The sequence below is a fragment of the Neopelma chrysocephalum genome, unplaced genomic scaffold (genome assembly GCF_003984885.1).
Source record: "Neopelma chrysocephalum unplaced genomic scaffold, ASM398488v2 Primary Assembly neopelma1_96684, whole genome shotgun sequence".
NCBI classification, from domain to species: Eukaryota; Metazoa; Chordata; class Aves; order Passeriformes; family Pipridae; genus Neopelma; species Neopelma chrysocephalum.
In genome coordinates, this window is record NW_020925329.1 from 513,703 (window position 1) to 533,340 (window position 19,638).

Sequence of the window (19,638 nt, forward strand, 5' to 3'; positions counted from 1 at the left end):
TGAGGACAAGGAGAGTTTCCACTCTGGTGGAACTTGATCTTCTCTGTGGGTTTGGGGGTAAAGGAGGAGTATGTGGGATTGTGAGGGGAAAAGGGACAGTTCTGTGGCTGCTGTGTCCCTCCTGTGATTCACACATGTGGAAATTTTGTTGGGTGTGGGATCCACAGAAAACTGAGAATAGAAAGGGAAATCTTAAAACTTGGGCGCCTCCACAGTATGATTCTCTATGAAAGTGGCAAATAACTGTAAATATTCCAGGTTGTGCTTTGAGCTTTGGGGTAAAGCATCACATCCAGCTTTCAGTCAGCCAAAAAGAGGATAAATACTGCAGAAATCATGTTGCCATTTCAGTTCCTCAAACTTTTGAAAACATGATGTTTTCTCCGCACATATTTTGTTCTGTATGAATATTTTCTCATTAAGTTTTGTGGTTTTAAGAACCATCTATATCTAGTTATTCACCGTAATTTATATTTGACATGGTTGTTGCACTCTCTTGTTTGTGGAAAGCAAGATTTTTTGAAAACATGATGAAACTGTGCAGGAGGGCAGGTATCATGAAATGTTTCCTAGGAGGTGGTTTTAGTTCTCAAATGGATTTCTAAGCTCTAAGGTTGGACAAACTCTGTGATCTTCAATAGGACTTAATTGATACTATAAGCTTGCCCCAATTGAAATGTTCTTGACTTGGTGTCTCACTGTGATGCTGTGGTGTTGCAGGGGTCAAGTTTCATGTCCCCTCTTTGTATGTCCTCTTTCCATTTTATAATGAGAAGTCAGCATGAAAAACACACCTTAAATGAACAAAGTACGTGAGTGCTGTGAAAAGAGAGGATTTTTATTTATTTGTTTGTGTTTTCAGATATATACTAATATTATTTAGTGTCCACTCTTTTAATACTTTTCCTAATTGACTTGCAGGTTCATCATATAATTGTTTTCTTTTTTCTCTGGTGCTTTCAGACAAAGTAGGTGGAGGTGATCTTATGATTTCCTCAGATAGAAACAGTCTTAGTTACTGGGTTTTTTTCCAAACCTTGATTTTTATACTCTTTTTTCCCTAGCTCTGTAGATGGATCACAAGCACCTTGTTTGAAGCACATGTCTACAGTTCAGGTTGATTCGTTGTAGTTGATTACAGCTTACCTGCCGTTTTTTCTACTTTCTGTTCAGATGAATGTGACTTTTGCGATTACTGGGGGTGGGAAGTGGAAATCAGTAGGGGATATAGGCATGGGCAGGAAGGGCTCCTGTTTTGCTTTGGAAGACCAAACCCATCTATCATTTGTGCATTTTTTCTGTATATTGGTTCTTTGAGAAGGTCTCTCTCACCATTGTGTCTCACCCTTTTCAGCACTCACCTCACTGAGACAGGACTTCGTTGGTTTTATTTTCTTCCCACAAGCTCCAGTGTGATTTAACATCAGCTACGCAGACACCTCAGGGAAATAACTACCACAGGAGTGCAAAAAATAGTAGAAGTTAACTGAGTAAATTATGAAAAAATACTATTAGCCTTATGTCATCTGTTGCTATTTTGTGTGACACTACATTGTGTTTATTTTGTGGTGATGGTAATGTCCTTACTTTCATGTAGTTTCAGGTAATTCTGTGTGTGTTTGGACACATTTCTGCAAACTTACATTTGAATCTGCTCAAAATATGATTTCATAAATTAGTAAATGTATGAAACAAAGAATACCCACAATAAAAACATGTTGATGATCTTGATCATGGTTTAGGCTGTTAAAGCTGTTCACAAGTTCCAGATGTGCAGCTTAAAGTACATCCTGAGAGTTTTTAAAATGGAGACAAATCATCAGAGATGACAGGTATGTAATGAAAGGATCCAGGTTGTTTTAAAAGGCCATGCCAAAAAAGTAGCAATATTTTACAACAGGTGATAAAAATTACCTAGCCAGCGTGATTTAACTAACTCAGGAGTATTTCTACCTTTAGTGAAATCTTATTTCATCTTCATGTTTAGAAAGGAAAAAGACTTCACTAGAAAGAGACTTCAAGCGTAATTATTGATAAAAATTGAGTCTCCATCCCTGGATGATGTCATCAGAACACCATGTGTGACAGACTAGTTTTGACATGTTGATGATGTCTAGACACACTTTATAACATAAATGGCATATTTTGCTTTATACTCAGTGTCTGGAAAAATCCTCCTCTACACTTCACATGTCAGAGCAATACGCACAAGGAGTCTGGTCTTTGTGTAGATACTTATATTTAGAATGAATAAAGAAAAGGAGAGAATGTTTTAGAAAGGGGTTCTCAAATAGCTACTGTAATGTTGCATTGCAGAAATAGCAGTAGATTGTAGGATTAAGAAGGGAGGTTGTACATATATTTCTATGCATAATAGGTGGAGAAGCAGATGGAGGATGTGTGGAAAATACAGGAAGCTTCTAAAATGCAAAAATTATGTTAGAGTAGTTTGGATTTTTTCCTAAGCATCAGACATACTAATTTTGGATGGGTAGTATTGCCTACAAAAAACCCAAACCAACCCAACCAAACAAAAGAGAGGGAGAACCAGATTTTGGATAGGTGTAATGCTTATCTAACCCAAATGAAGGATTTAGTCTTTTAAAAACCATTGGGAAGGTAGTATTAAAAAAATGAATACATTTGAAGAAGCTTAAAAATGTGAACTTGTATTTTTTTCATTTTAAGCACGAATAAATCGATGAATCCAAGGCGAACTTTGCCAGATGCTTTGAGGCCATCAAAATAATAAAACTTTCCAAAAAATGTTTTAAATACAATATTTTTCTCAGCCCTGTGAACGGAACGGTTGTCTACACTTTCCCCAGGGAATTTCGTCAGAGGGAATAGTTTATATAACTTTGAGGACTAAATGAAGGGAGGTTTTTCCCTTGCTGGAGGACACAGTTATCCCATAACACTGGGGAACAGGAATTGTGCTGCATGAGGAGGGTGGATCACTGGCCTGGTGTTGTGAGGGCCCCCTTGGGATGTAAGGGAGCTCTGAGCTGCTGATGTGGGCACAGGGGCTTTACTTCAGGCTCCAGATACAGCTGCAGCTCACCACTGGTACAATAATAAGATATTACATGGTTTAGTCTTTTTAAGTAGGTTTTTTTTTTAATTTACTTTGAACATGCCCATTGATTTTCTTTTGCTTCTTAGGTTCTACTGAGGAACAAAAGTTAAGTTTTTGACTATTGCATTGATATCAGCTGTTAAAAAACTCAATAAATAATTAAAATTGGCTTTAATTAGGTCGTTGTTTTTATTTAGGGTTTATAGTTTTAATGCAGGTTCTGCTGCCTAGGAGGATACTTAGGTTTTTCATCCTAAACAAAAATGACTTATTTTCTAGGGCTACTATAATAAATCTTATTCTCTCTGTAGTTTGCATTCAGTTTTCCCTGCACAGCAGCTTTAATTCTGCTTAGAAAAGAAAGAGTTAAGGGTGATTTTTTTTTTCCTGGCAATCTGACCATTCCATCACGTTCCAGGAGCCACATGACAGGATGGCACAAATGAGAAACATCCACCCACACAGAGGAGGATGTCTGACCCAAATGCTCTCATCCCTTGACATTTTCACTGTGTCTTATAAATAACTTTTTTTTCATTTGGAGGGAGTGCAATAGTGAGACCGTGGAAAGGAATAAGAACCATTAAAACAGAAAGCAGAAAAAACAGGTAGAAAATATAATCTCCCAATATATAATGATAATTTTCCTAATAATTTATACCAAATTTTGAAGTTAAAGTCCATTAAAAAGCTACATCTACCACTTCTCTCAAGGAGAAAGCAAACCAACAGGCACCATGGTAACTTAAGTTTCATCTCTTAATCTTACCTTTTCTGCAAGCAGCTATCAAAACACATTTTTCCCAAATTACCTGAAAGATTTAAGAATTTGTATTCTTGCAAACTGACAGTTCACATTAAAGCATTAGTTAATTAAAATTAATTAAAGATAATTAAATTAATTAAAATGGCAAAAGGGCTTTTTTTCTCCAGACTGTTTACTACTGCAATTACAATTACAATAATGTGGGTGTTACTGATGACACATCACTGTTGTGCTTTCTTGGGTGTAGTTCTGCCACACCTTCCCACTTGAGAAGTGTCATGTCATAGTGGTACATTTGTTATTTTTAAAATCGATTTAAAGGTTATCTGATGCCAGGGATTGTGAAATACCACTAGTCTATTATCTGTACCAAAACAATAGCATTGGTTTATGGAAAAGACAGATGCCAGCCTACATTTTACCATTCATCCACATGCAGATGGGATGTTGGTGACTTTTTCTGTGCTAGACACCTGCTGACATTAGTCAGACCGCCTATCACCAGATGTGCTGTTTCTGTGTCTTTCCATGTGCTTCTGACATTATTTCCAAGAGGCACATTTGTTGCAGGATTATAACAGGGAGGTCTTTGTCATCTGACACTGATGCAAATCACCAGGTCCGTTGAGAAGTGCAAGATACAGCTCTCCCTTGCCCCTCAGCTTTCAAAGTGTTTGCACTTTTTCTCCTCCTAAAAAGGGGTCTTCCTCACCTTTAGGCCAAAAAACACGGTGCTGCTGGAATGACATCCATAGTGCTGGTACCCCAGTGCTGAGGCCCTCTTGCAAGAATGTGTTTTTTCCTCCACTTTGACCCCTTGCCCCTGGTCTCCAGAAGCACAAGGTCCCATTGGGATGGATGCTCAGTGTGCCACAAAATGAAATCATATGTGGGCACTGTGTCATGATAAAAGGTATATTTACTTTCCAAACTTCAGGAAATGAATTGTCCAATAAGAAGTTTGGCCCACCCTACATCTGGACTTCACTGTGTCTGCACCTCTGTTGTCTGTGTGTTGTGGTGGATCTTTATGTGGAAGAAATACTCTTTCAGAAAAAAGAGCTTTAAATTGGTGATTAAATATGTTTGTTTTCTAACTATCAAGTAGTTAAAAAAAGGGCAAGTATTATTTCCTTGTGGCTACCTAAAGATTTGTAGTTGAAAAGAAGAGCACCTCTGGAGTGGATAACAGCAAGAGTATGCCCTTCAGAAAGATACTAGGAATACCTCAAAAGTTACTAATACACTAAAATTTGCAGATAATGATGTTTGCCTTCAAACTGAGATGTTTTCGTTGACAATCTTTTGTAGCTGGCCTCCTACCAAAACTCACAGACAGAATCTCTCCTGCTGCCACAGTGAAGCAGCAGCTGACGACCAAACTTCTAGAAAAACTCCTGTCATTCGCTCCTTAATTTGGGACACTTTATTTATTCCTCTGGCTATTCTCAGCTAGGGAGCAAGGTACCTCTCTCCTTCAAAGATAATTAGGGTACTTCTAAATAGTGCTTGTGACGTTTTTGACCACTTCCTTTTCCTTGGGCTGCTCATCCATCATTTGACAGAGAAGTAGGGAAGTCCTTGAACAGAAGTGATCTAAGTGCTCATTCCCCTCAAATATGAGCTCTTGGGCCATAATTGAAAAGTGTCATTAGCTTTAATGACACCAAGAGTTCCCCAGCCTTTGAAGGCCTGTTCCTTTTCTTGTTTAGGGTGTTATATATCTAATTTCACCCTGACATATAGGAAATACACCAATATACAAACAGGCTTTAATTCTTCGGAGCTATACTGGAAAGTTCCACGTGTTGTGAAGATAAATTGTATAGCAAATACATTTTCTTTATGAAAAAATTCTTTTTAAAGCTTGGATAACCTTTTATCAGACTAACAGAAACATAACAAGGTGGAAAACAGCATTTAGTCCAATAATAAATTTGCCTGGGAAAATAGGAAGAAATAATTGGTAGATTTTTCCCCCCCCTTCAGGTGCTAAAACAAATTAGCTCTTTGTTGATCTGACTTGGATAAATCATTGAGTCTCAACTTCAAAATACAGCATAGGGAGTATGGAAATACTCTGCTAGCATGGGCAGAAACACTCATATCCCTAAAGAATTCTTTATTTCATTCATGCAGTTACGAATGTTGGGGAAATGCTGATTTAGACGTGAGGCCCCCAGCATAAAGCACTGGGCATTAAATGCACGAGCATTTCTTTAGAGCAGCTTAGCTGAAGTTTATCATGACCATTCAGCCATTGCCTAGCAACTTGTGAAGGCCATCAAAGAGCTCTTTGTCCATAGCTCTGGCAAAAACATTTTCTCGCAGTTATCCTTATCAGTATCAAAACCAACATGAAAACTTAATAAAAAACAATTTTATCACATAAAAGATTAATACTTGCTTGAAACTGTGGCAATCATAAGCCAGTAAAAGATGTTGTAAAAGATGCGTTTGCTGTTGCTTTGTAAGTTCCAGTAAAAATGCTGCTTTTTCCTCAATAATTTCTAGCTTTTCTGTAAAAGCATAGATTTCTTTGCTGAAATTTCATATAAAGCATCACTCTAGAAATAAATTTTTTTAAAGTTTTTTCATCCTTTTAATATTTCTAACCTGTTCTTTCTCAAAAATGCACATACCTAATTTTTACAGATATTAAGATGTGAAACCCAATTTCTTATTTTTAAGTGCCTTGTGAACTTAGTAACAGTGAGATTTAAAACTATTTTTACAAGTAGATATGCAGTAAATCACTAAATGATCTCTGCTTTGCTGCACTCATTCTTGACAGTCACAGGAGTGCAACTGATTTTGCTTATGATCAATAATGAATATAATAAAATTCTTACAGTGAAACAGCAGTAATCAGCACACTTTCAGTATCTTATATTGTCATAATTATTATTCTGTGATATTTAATATACACTTTTTATTATCTAAGTAGAAGGATATAATTCTTCACCTCATAAGAAGTGGAAATATGAAAGAAAATGTAGGGTTTTTTCAGTTTCCCTAATGGATAATTTTCCCTGGTGTGTACTGAAGGAGCTTTTTCCTTTTTTCATTTTTAGTAGTAGTTGCTGGCTCTTTCAAGTATCGTGGTTCTCTGCAGCATGGGACCCATTGTCTTTTCTGTTCCAATGTGCCCAGTATCACCCTTTGACACCACACTGTCATAAAGCATCCTCTGTGCACAGATCAAGGCAGCCTAATTGAGCCTGGTATTATTGTATGTCACTGGTCTACATAATCTCAGATAATGCAGTGTGGTAACTCTTGGCAACCACTGGCTTGTAAATAGTGACCATTATATACTGAACAGCAGTGAAACCCCTTAAGACTGTGAAAAATGTCTTTTCTTTAGCAGGGTTCACTGAGTGAAGCTGTGTATGATATGACACATAACACTCACATGGACAGAGTGCCAGGCTCAGTTGTGAAATGCTCTGCATATGTCTGCTTATGCTTTCACATACTTGGAGACCCGAATTCTCAAATTTGGGAACCCCAAGCAAAGCAATTTTATACAGCTGAAAGAAGTGGTCTTGTTTAAAAAAACAAAAAAACCAAAAAAAACCCCCTGTGATCTCATTCTGCTCATGTGCACCAGCATCTCTCAAAATCCAAAGTCAAGCCACTCTCTTATGTCCATTTATCCACAAATGGGGAGTTAATGAAAAAGTTGACCCAGACTACTGAGAAGCAAGTCCAGACTGCCTCTCAAATGTAGATGGAGACAGGAGAATGCCCGTGCATGGACAAATGAAAGAGGAGTGATATAAGCAGCCTTTCATTTTTTGGCAATAGATTTGTTTTAGGGTGGTAGTAACTGATGATCATTGTACAGTCAGGGCTTTTAGGTGGCCTGTGTACTGACTGCTGCTGGTCAATATCTGGATTTTAAAAGTCAAGTGTTTTCTCTCTTGCTGGTATTAGTGAGCCACATATTTGATTCTTCAGTCTGTCGATTGTCTTGCAGAGAAACAGTTCCAGAATCTGGAGTTCTACCTTTCCTCTAATTAGAGGGTTAGCCTTTGGATACATACAGCTTTGCAAGGCAGATGCTGGATGTGTTGAGGAATCACCTCTGAGTCTGATCGATCAGTAAACCATGTAATTATTTTTCAGGATCGTTACAAATGAGGTTTTGTAGGTTTTGCTGTTCAAAGTTAGAAGATTTTTTTCTTGTCACATGTAAAACTGGTTGGGGTTTCTTTTAGGACTCGGGAAGGCATTGAACTTGTGGCATATTTTGCTGGAAATACTTAAAAAGCAAGACATCGTTGTGGTTGGATTCAGTCCACTTTTCCTTTAGCTGAGGGTTCATTCAGTAGAGGCACTACAGTAATACTTAATTGTTAATGAAAAGTGCTGTAGACACAATACAGTCTGAGTTCCACAGTGGTGCCTGCTGGCATTTAACATGCAGAGTGCTTTTTACAAAGCAGGAAAATTATATTTAATGTTGCTGCATTGCAAAAAAAGCCACAAACGAAAAACCAAACAATACAAAAAAATCCAACAATAAAGAGACCGTAATTGGGTGATTATAATGAGTGGTTTGTATTATGATTTAAATGTAGGGATTCAGGTTGTGGCCATTTTACAGTCAATTTTATACCAAAAGCAGTTAAACAAAGCACTGACTGACCAGCATCTATAACACTGTTGCAGCTAAGTGTTTTGGAATGCTCATGTGGTGTGTTTGAAAACCCTTTGTGTGTGCTACATTTTTCCATGGGGTATGAAGCTGAGCAGTAATCAGCTCACCACTAATTAGAAATCATTCAGTGTCCTGTATACCATTATTATACAAAATTATGTCAGACCCAAAGAATTCTTACACTCAGAAGGAAGAGTTTCTATATACCTTTTGTCATGCATTTCCCAAACATAAAATTTGAAAATAAGGTTTTGCTGTTTTGAAACGGCCATCCTGGAGGAAGCAAAAGCCATTATGTACATCTCATCAAAACTGGAATATGAAATTCACTGTTCTGGGGGAAGATAGAAACAGGGATGCATATTTACTGTGTCCTATTTTCGCGATGTTAGTGGTATTTTCAAAAACAGGTTATGTGAGCTGTGTTTTGAAAATCAGTCCACTGAGGACCACAGGTTTAACCTTACTATGCGTGAGAGTTCTTCACAAATGTTTTATTTATGTTTTCAGGCATTCACTGTGACAGTGTGTGTGCTGAGGGACAGTGGGGTCCAAATTGCTCCCTGCCTTGTTACTGCAAAAATGGAGCATCTTGCTCTCCAGATGATGGAATCTGTGAGTGTGCACCAGGATACAGAGGCACCACTTGTCAGAGAAGTAAGAACAAAATTAATGTTTTAAAATCTCTGTTTCTCCTTCTCTTACTTGGAATACATATCATATAACACAACAACCCTGATGGGGCATTTTCTCAAAATATATGAATATGCAGAAAAAAAGTGTTATCTTAAATGAACAAAGCAGTAGTGCTCTTCTTGTTATGGTACAACTTTACTTTTATTCACTGTCTGTGCTGTGGCATTGTTATGAACATGACTTCCTAAGAAATTTAGTAGGGGACTCCATTCTAAGGGTAAACATTCCCAAATGTACTTGATGATCGTTAAGTTTGTAATTTGCATTTTGTTAGGTAAGTAAAACATACATGGGTTTCAGAAACTTAAAAACCTCCCCACTGAGTTTGGTAGGAATTATTGGCTTAGTTATTGCTTTTTTTTTAAACACTTACTTTGTAAGAATCAGCAGTGGCATCAGGCCTCAGAGTAAGAACAGGATATCAAATGTACCCATGGATCCTTTTGAAAAATTTAAAATTCAAATTACAAGAAAAGAGATACAGATAAACTAAGGAAAATCATGCTGCAATCAGGGAGGTAAATAATAAGTCTACCCTCCCAACAAGATTTGTCACAGTTTGCCAGCAGTCCAGCTGCCTTAGTTTGAATCATTGAAGCTGTGAAGGAAGGGTGTTCAGGGAAGAGAAATGTGTGTCCCCTGGAATTGGGGGTTGCCCCATTTTCAGAGTAGGTCTCCCAGAAACAGAGTCAAGAAGTAGGTGGAGTGAGGCCAAGCAGAGATGCTCCTGGGTCTTCCAAAAGAGGCTGAAAAGGCAGGAGATAACATGAAATGGTCCCTGATACATTAGAAGGAGAACCGGAGGAGGGTCAAGTCCTAACAGTCCAGGAATGGCAAAATCTCAAGCTGAAGGATGTGATTGCCTACACCCCACATTAGGGTGGCATTAGTATTCCTTGAGCACTTCTAACTATGCACAGTAATTACTCTCACTATCTAATCTCTAAAGACGCTGCAGTTAATCAGTTAATTCAAAGGCAGACTCAGTGTAACACTACATGTAAAAATGCTCCCTTGTGTTTTGGAACTGTGCTTATAACCTGGACAAGAAGCTTCCAGTCTAGTGCCTCTCAGAGCCCCTCTCTGATGCACGGTCTGGAGGCTGGGAAGACAAAGGTCATACGAATAATTTGGATCCCAGTCAGAAAGTGCCTTTTCAGTAAACAGGAAGACCTTTTGGCATTGTTTCAGTTGGAAAAGTTAACCTCTGTAGAGAGATCTGGCCATATAATTTATATCAAGTGTATAATTAAAACACTGAAACTTGGATGAAATTAAAATATTGAAAAGATTCCAAGTTTGTTTTGTCAGTGCTAATTGCAGCTGTGCAGGTATTTCTCTTGATATATTACCTAATATTTTACATTTATTAGGAAATGAATGCCAAAAGGGATTAGAGCTACAAAGAACGAGATTTCATGTAACAGCCCATTTTTCCCCCGTTTTTGTTTGAGGCAGGTTTTTTTGGGTTTCGGGGGTTTTTTTGGTGGTTAATTGGTTGGTTGGTTGATTTTTTTGTTGTTTTGTTTTTTAAGAAACTCGTGCTTTTAGTATCAGAATTAACTGGTAGACTTTGTATTTCTGGTCTCAGGTTCTCTAAAAGTTAGGTGACTCCGTACCATGTAATGAATACAGTGAATATCTGAAAGAAAGGTTGACTGGAAAACATTTGTATTTTTTACGCAGTGAAGTAATGGGTAAGTTAGTTTCCATGTTAGGAAGCACATAAGAAGTCAAGATCTAAGATGATGCTACTCATCTAGAGAAAAACTATTCTCTGTTATTTTAAATTACTTGTCTTCAAATATGCTTTAAAATACATCCATGATTGGCCAAATATGTATAATAATAAAGTATATATACATTTCAAACTTTATCCAAGCACAGTGTGGCCTGACATGCAACAGAATATTGACTAAGTCATTATTAACCAGAATATAGTAAACCCTTGAGGAAAACAAGCAAATCTCCTTTTGTGATTGTAAATCACTGAACTGTGCAAATAATAACCACCACCACTGCAACTCCTGTGTATTTAGAAAGCAGAGCTAATTCCAAGTCAGGAACAAGTGCCCTACAGTTCATGGCTGTATGGAAAGCAAGGAAGTCAATGTCAGTTTGTTCTCTCTGGTTCCAGTTTGCTCCCCTGGGTTTTACGGACACCGCTGCAGCCAGACCTGCCCCCAGTGTGTGCACAGCAGTGGTCCCTGCCACCACATCACTGGCTTGTGTGACTGCCTGCCTGGATTTACAGGAGCTCTCTGTAATGAAGGTACAACATGTAATAAAGACATTTCATAAAGTGTGAAACCCACTGTACTCTTAATTGTATTATTTGTATAGTAAGCATGGATATTGTGCTTACCAGAATTTATAATGCCTTACTTTAACATTATACTAAGCAATACATTCCTTGATCCAAATATTAGTTGCTTTCTCTTGAAATAAAGAAAATAAAATCTTGTTCTGATTGCTAAGGAGTTCTAATTCCAACAATGTCTTTTCAGTATGTCCCAGTGGCAGATTTGGCAAGAACTGCATTGGAATATGCACATGCACCAATAATGGAACTTGTAATCCTATTGACAGATCCTGTCAGTGTTACCCTGGCTGGATTGGTAGTGACTGCTCTCAGCGTAAGTATCAGTTTTTTCCCCTTAATTTTAGAACAAATAATCAGGGTCCGGCTAAAGTATCAACATTTTGGTAAAACAACACTAAGTTGGAAATTAGGACTTCATGGTAAATAATGAATATATGCTAAACTTTCTTCATTTTATCAACACTGTCATGGTGCACTATAATCCTTTTAATGAGTGGGCTGGAGTGCAGGATAGGAGGGATCAATTTTCAGCCTTCCACTGCCCAAAGGAGAGTTGTGGAGAAGCTGGATCAGGCTCATTTCAGAAGTGCACAGTGAAGAGACAAGAGGTAACACTCACAGGTTGCAGCAAGGGTGACTTTTACTAGATAAAAGAATAAAAATCCTTACTGTGAGAGTTGTCAAACATAGCAACTGTCCAGAGACGCTTTGAAGTCTCTAGCCTGGAAGAGGCTGTGAAATTATCATAATTGAAGAACCTTTGAATAGGATGTTGGACCAGGAGATTATACAGGTCTCTTCGAACATGTCTGTGGATTGATAAATCTTTGCATTAGAGAGAGAGTTCTTGACCTGTTGTTTCTTTATGTGTAATTATTTACTCTTTTCACAGTAGTGTTGTGAACATCCCAGGGCTTGTATCCTCAGGACAGTCTTATGAATCAGAGGTATTATTTCATAAATAAGGAGCATTGAAATACAGGGTGTTTTTTCTTACTCTCTTTTGCAAAGAGAGCTACTGAGAAGGCTGAAAACTAAGCTGAGATTTTCTCAGATGCAATTTAGTGCTCTGACTGCACTACCATCCTTGTTCTTACTAAATATCTGAACATTTTGTTAAGAAATTTACCACTCAGACTTTTTTTAAAGTGTTTATAACTTTGTGATGGATTTTTCTGTTTCTTCCTTTTATAAATGTTTCACAGATAGACATTTTTAGTGTCATTCTGCCTCACTGGAAGAGTATTGTCTTAGTATGCTAAACTCAATAGAAACTTTGTTACTGACTTTAAAAAGGAGGAGGGAAAAGCCCTAATTTTATTACTTTTTAGAGTTATTTTATTAAATAATTAGTCATTCTCCATATGCCTTCCTGGGTCTATGCAAATTACAAATTACAGGAAAGAATTGTTTTAAGCAAAATGCTCACAAGAAGTATATCCAATCCTATAAGGTACTAAAATCCATGCAGTCTGAAACACATGCATGCCAAAATTTCAGTCAACCCATTTTTGTGAGTAAAAGTAGCTGCACCATACTCTGATATGTTAAAGTTCAAAAGACATTGTGGTGGGGTTCCCAGGGAGGTGCATTTCCTAATAATAGGCCTCATTGGTTTATATCATTTAAGGTTTGACCGGCCCAGGTTAACTGGCTCTGTACCGGTGCAATGTAACATCTGGTCAGTTTGGAAAAAAAAAACCAAAACACTTCCCTGGCTAAATTCTGTGAACTGATTAGCATGCACAACTCAATATGATACCAAAATAAATCTTGGGCCTATTCCCAGTTGGTACAAAGGGCCCTGTTTGTATGGTAAAATAAGTAGGTAGTTGGGAGAGTAGTGGAATAGGGGCATTTAGAAGGAGGAGGGACTTACTCATTGAATCAATAACAAGAAAATGGTGCCAGCAATATGAATGGAAGTGCTTATTGAGGCTGTGCTCATGGACCATAAGAAAGGAAGTTTATTTGCTTTGTGTAAAGGCCTTTAGTTAACATGGAAAATAATGCTTCCATTAATTTCATTCAGAACTAGCGACCTTTTTCAAACTTTTAACCTTCTGCCTGTATGTGATTTACATTCCTTCTTAGTTGACCACTAATTTCAAACACAAAACTATAATTAAAATAATTATGAGGCACAACTGAAGTGAAAACAGCAAAAACCAAATTTAATCCTTTTTTTCAATACAATGTAATATGTTACTTAACAAAGTGAACTTTGGGCAAAGATGACACTTTACAAAAATACAGCCCACACATACATGAATCATTATCCAAATATTTAAAGGATTCAGGAATTTTTATTGCTCTCAGACAGGTCTCTGGACAACCAATTCAGTACACAACAATAAGGAGTTATCAGCCTCTTTAAATTTACAGCTTCCACGTCTGACCTGTTTCTTCTCTCCTATGAAATACTCACATTGTACTTGCTTAAAACTATTTTTAAAGTACTAAAGTACTACTTAAAGAACTACTTTCTTAATGAAAAAAAAATCCCTCAAGATGTGAATCCTACTCAACAGAAAGGGTCTATTCTTAGAGTACCGTCTTCACTTTGTGGTATTCTACATGAGGAAAATTATCTTTCTCTGTCTCTGAAAAGTAATTACTATTTTGGAACCACTTCACTATTCTAATGGCACACAGTATCACAGTCATTCATCACGACATTTTCAAAGCACTCAGTAAATTCTGTCTCCTAATGTATCGACATGATTGTGAGCAAACTAATCTCCACTTCATAGCTTTTACTTGGTTTTTAGAAATATTATATTGATTACTGGACCCATGGAAGCAACTGAGTTAACCTGACTAAACCACAGACCTCATTATATGCACCACACTTGGCCAATTTAGAGTGGAAACACAAGATGCAAGCTTAGGTTTGGGTCTAAAGCTTTAGGCTATATAGCTGTTTCAACCTCTGTTTACCTTCACTTTTGAGACTTAAAAAACCATATCCTCTTGACTGTACACAACTGAACTGTTTGCAGATTAAAAAATAAATGGAGAAAGGCAACAATGTCTTTATGAGAAAGCTGGTATGAATGTCCTGTGTACTTAGTATCAATTATGTATCACTGGGGTTTTCACATATTTATTATTTTTCAGCACTTTTTACCTGGAGTAAAATGATTTCCTAGTTTAAATAAACAAATAAATCTGTGGCTATTTGGTCAGAATAGAGCAGCCCAAACCACACATTTGAAAGGAAAACAACAAACACCAAACAAAACAGTGCTCATATGTGAATGGAAGCAGCTCTATTCATGGGTATCAAGGGCTTTTTCATTTGAGATTAATTAATTGCTTTGGGTTGTTTTAGCTTGTCCACCTTCCCACTGGGGACCAAACTGCATCCACACATGCAACTGCCACAATGGAGCTTTCTGCAGTGCCTACGACGGGGAGTGCAAGTGTACCCCAGGGTGGACTGGTCTTTACTGTACACAGAGTAAGTGACTTTTGTATTCCATTCTCAGTCTACAAATCAGTGACAGAATTATCCTTCAGTGTCCTTCAGACTGAAGCCATGGGAACAGCTTCTGTCTCAGCTGTGGCTGTGATCTGCTGAGGCACAGCCCCTCTTGTCACTGCAGAGTGATCACACAGTACATCCAATATCTGCAATTGCAATTACAACAGCTGAAGCTCAGTACCTGTAATTCAAATACTAATACAGGAGTTATTTTATCTGGAATGTGGAAAGTTAACTTCACTAGACTGTAAAATTATAGTTTGTTTTGGGACGTTTTTCATTTAATAATACATTAATACTGATTTTTTTTCCCCAAGAGCTTTTCATTAAAATAAAAAAGCCATGCATGACTGGGTGTAGGTATGTGGCACTCATTGTATGCTGGGTGAGAGTTCATACAACGTTTGAGAAATAAACATTTGCTAGAAATAAATTTTGATATAACTGGTTTCTTTATCATATTACACCTTCAATTTGGTTGACCTTCAGTTCAGGTAGTCACACCCCCATTGACTGTAATCTGGGCAGAACCCTTATCTTTGACCTCAAGAAAAATATGACTGCTGACTGTGTTCTGCAATCAGTGTTTTAAATACATATTTTTCATAAAATCAGAACTCTCCTTTTTCAAATGAATAATGTCAGAGTGTCAAGAAACAACAGATATATTGCAGGGCCATATGGATGCAGTTCTGGAAGACATTTACTATGCTAGTTCTGCTGTCAGCTATCATAGTTATTTTGCATCCTGCTGGTGAATAATGATTTCTTTGCAGTGGTATATCTTCTCCATACTGAAATGGTATCTTTGTGAGTAGCTCACATAGAATATGCTGTTATTTTTATTTTTGTTGTGCTTCAGCATAAACTGTGAGGAAAAGATGTCCAAATATTCACTGACTGCTGAACTGACTCCGTGGTCTGGTTCACAAACTGCCCTCTTTCTCCTCATTCAAATACCTTCTCAAACCCATTACTTCAAGGAGCTGTTCTTGCTGCCTTCTTCAGAACCTCGGTTGTCTGCACTATTTCCCAATTTCTGCCCAATTTCCCAACCCCATTTTTATGCAGATTATGCCTAATGCGTATTTTAAACCACTTCAAATAAGATAGGGCTTGATCTCTTGTGTTTATAGAATGTTCCTGAAGCTACAGAAATGAGCTCTCAGTAACACACTAAACCAGAATATTCGCGTTTCATTTCTGGAGTGGCTGTTTCACCCCTTTTCCCCATCCCTCTCCTTGTGCTGCAGGATGTCCCTTGGGGTTTTTCGGGAAGGACTGTGCATTGATCTGCCAGTGTCAGAATGGAGCTGACTGTGACCACATCAGCGGGCAGTGCACATGTCGCACGGGGTTCATGGGCAAGCACTGCGAGCAGAGTGAGTGTTCTGGCCACAGTGGGAATTCTGACGGGGGAAGAGCTTCAGGAGCTGGACCCAGGCTTTTTCCTAAGATAGAAAAGACCACAAAACTAGTTATTAAGACTGATGATTGCAATGGCTGTTTCTTTCAATTTGTAGCTCCGTGTAAGAGGCATTTGCAATATGTTTTAGTTGCTTTGGACTTAATGCTAAAAAAACATCCAACAACTCTTGTCATGTAAAAGCAATAAATGAATCCAAGTAATTGTGATTAGCATAAACCACAATGAAAACTAATAGTTAGAAAACTAATAGTTAGAAAACTAAAGATAAGAAGTGGTGGGGATACAATTAATCTGTGCAATGTGGTTTTGCAACACATTTGGATTATAAAAGCATTGTAGATGTTATTTTGTTTTCATATGTGTATGGTTGTTACTCATGAAAATCAAGAAAAACACCACTGACATCAATGGTACTGCCACATTGTACAACATTAAAAGAAGAATCAGGCTCATAAGCACAGAAGTGTTTGTCCAACTCTTGCTGACTTTACGGAGAGGTGCTCCCAAATTCATGCACTCTGATGATTTCTCTGTTTCACTTCAAAAGAGCAATAAAGCTCAGGGAAAGACTAACTTTTTAAGACAGTCACTTGATGTCAAAAAATAATTTTGAATACTTTGGCAAATCCAAGTCTATTATTACATTTTATAGATTTTATATTTTGTCTTAGAATTTGATAATAATGATGTAACAATATTAAACTAAATGTTTTGGTATTTGTTCTAATTCAGATTTTAAAATGCCAAAATATATTATGACGTGATATTTTTTGCCCAGACATTTACTTCAGTAATTAAAATTTTGTTTAATTGATTGTAATAAAGAGAAGGAGAATCTATATAGACATGGAAGTTTCACTTCAGACAAGACTGCAAAAACATTATCTGGCATTCATTGTGTTACTTTACTTTGTAAATTATTCTAAATTAAGAATGCCTAAAAGATGAGTTATATTCTTTTAAAAAGACAAAAAGAAGAACAAGTTAACATAATTACAGAACTCCTGAGAGATTTCAGAAAATTGAGTCTCAGAAGGTGAAGAACTACCACACTTGCTGAAACCATCTGAACTACTATAATGTAACAGGACACATGGTACCAGAGGTGGCAGCATAAAAGAAATAATTTTTATCAGTTTAGGATAAGTCTCTACCATGCTTATGTCATGATGTAGGAGACACTTTGATCAGTAATTAATTATTGTATTCAAGTCATTCTGGGAGAGAAAAAAATCTGTGAAACTCTTCCAATTAGCTTATTCTCCATGATTTAGCATTTTTCTCCTGTAGGTAGTTTCTCAGTATATACATTACAGTATCAAAGCAGCAGCTTTATTTTTATATACATGTGTTGCACTTTAGACTTGCAGTTATGGCCCTTTCTTCTTGCTATTTTACATCAGCACATCTGTCATAAGATACGACAACAGCCAGATGTCTGACTCCACCTGTATGATTACATGATTTTTCAAGCACTGGGATATGAGCAACCCGAAAGACCTTGTGTTCTGGCTCTTTATTCACATCTTGCCCATTTCTTCTCTGTCTCCTACCCTTTTTATCTTATTAGTATTTTTTTTTCCTTCCTAACTGCACTGCCTTAGTGGCAGCAACATTGTAGGTAAAGGATGAATACACTTCTAAATACGATTTCCTTCTCCTTTCCCACACATAAACACACACGCTGAGGGGTCCTCTTAGGATTCCTTCCCGAAGAGATCTGCTCCTAATGACACATTGCCATCTGCTGACCACGGACTGAAATGTGTGGGGTTAGAAATGTGTGGCGCTGCAGGTCTGTAATTACCAAAGCACTTAATAAGTACTGACTGTCTCATTTTCACTTACGTAGAATGTCCCCAGGGTACATACGGGTATGGGTGCCGTCAGATCTGTGACTGTCTGAACAACTCAACCTGCGACCACATCACTGGCACGTGTTACTGCAGCCCAGGCTGGAAAGGGGCCAGGTGTGATCAAGGTAAAGCCTGGATGCAATAAAACTACTGTAACTGTTTCCTGTACAAATTGCATTGACCTATTAAATAGCATCTCTGTGTCATTCATTAAGTAAATCTGAGAAGGCATGAGCATTTAAATAGTCCATTCTATTAAATACGTTCTGTACACTTTAAATTAGATGCCTCAGTGATAGTTAACTGGAGCAAAGCTCTCAAGTGTAGATTGCACAAAATGTGTTACAGTGCTGTGCTTTACCTGCCCTGTCCTTTTGCCTAAGGAATATTCCTACTTCTTCAAATTAATGAAAATATCTCTTTCTGTGAAGATCGTGAATGTTTTTCCTTAAGGTTAGGATTGTCGTCACATTGGTTTCTGACATAGCTCTATTTTGGCACTATTAAATACAGTTAGGTTAGCAGGAAGATTTAGAAGTGAAATCTTGTCTTCTGCTCCTGACACACGACCTTCTGAGTTCATGCCACATATTTTTATTTCTTCATGTATTTCAGCTGGTGTAATCATTGTGGGAAACCTGAACAGTTTAAGCCATACCAGTACTGCCATCCCTGCTGATTCCTACCAGATAGGGGCTATAGCAGGCATCATTGTTCTTGTCCTGGTTGTGCTTTTCCTGCTAGTGCTGTTCATCATTTACAGACACAAGCAGAAAGGAAAAGAAACAAATACGCCCACAGTGACCTACTCTCCTGCTATGAGGATCATGAATGCTGATTACACCATTTCAGGTAAGTGATGTTTAGAACAGATTTTATCCTCAAATATTTTTCTTCATTAAACAGTGGAAGTATGGACATTTCTATTCTCCTCTGCCTGTTTTTAAAGAGAACTGGAGTGTGGCAAAATATGGTTTCTACAGAGACTTTAAATTCAATGCCAACAGCTTGAATACAGAAAGACTGCATGACTGTAGAAAATCAAGATTTCACACTATCTGTGGCAAGATTCTGTAGAGAACCAGCAAAGTGGCTCAAGTTTGAAACAAGTTAAGGGAAAGAGAAATGAAACAAACAGGAGTTTCTGACCTATGAAGGTGCCTGTGAGTTGCGATGCAGTGGGTACACAAACACAATGCTGTTTTTTGCACACCACTGTTTAAGGAAAGCAGCAGTTAAAGACAACAACAGAAACAGTTGTCAAGAGTTAAGAAAAAGCAAATCAGCAAAGGTATAGTGGCTCTTGAAGCACCAGAAAATGTTAGTGTGAACTTAA

General features: G+C 37.5%; 1 protein-coding gene across 1 annotated transcript in view; it reads left to right on the forward strand.

Annotated features, from left to right (window-relative positions):
* Positions 1-19,638, forward strand: part of MEGF10 (multiple EGF like domains 10) — an 88,237-nt gene that overhangs the window by 58,707 nt on the left and 9,892 nt on the right. The window contains exons 14-20 of the mRNA XM_027709041.1: positions 9,022-9,168; positions 11,345-11,479; positions 11,715-11,843; positions 14,865-14,993; positions 16,271-16,399; positions 18,299-18,427; positions 18,918-19,154. Of these exons, the coding sequence (XP_027564842.1) occupies positions 9,022-9,168; positions 11,345-11,479; positions 11,715-11,843; positions 14,865-14,993; positions 16,271-16,399; positions 18,299-18,427; positions 18,918-19,154 (1,035 nt within the window). The remainder of the gene's footprint in view (positions 1-9,021; positions 9,169-11,344; positions 11,480-11,714; positions 11,844-14,864; positions 14,994-16,270; positions 16,400-18,298; positions 18,428-18,917; positions 19,155-19,638) is intronic.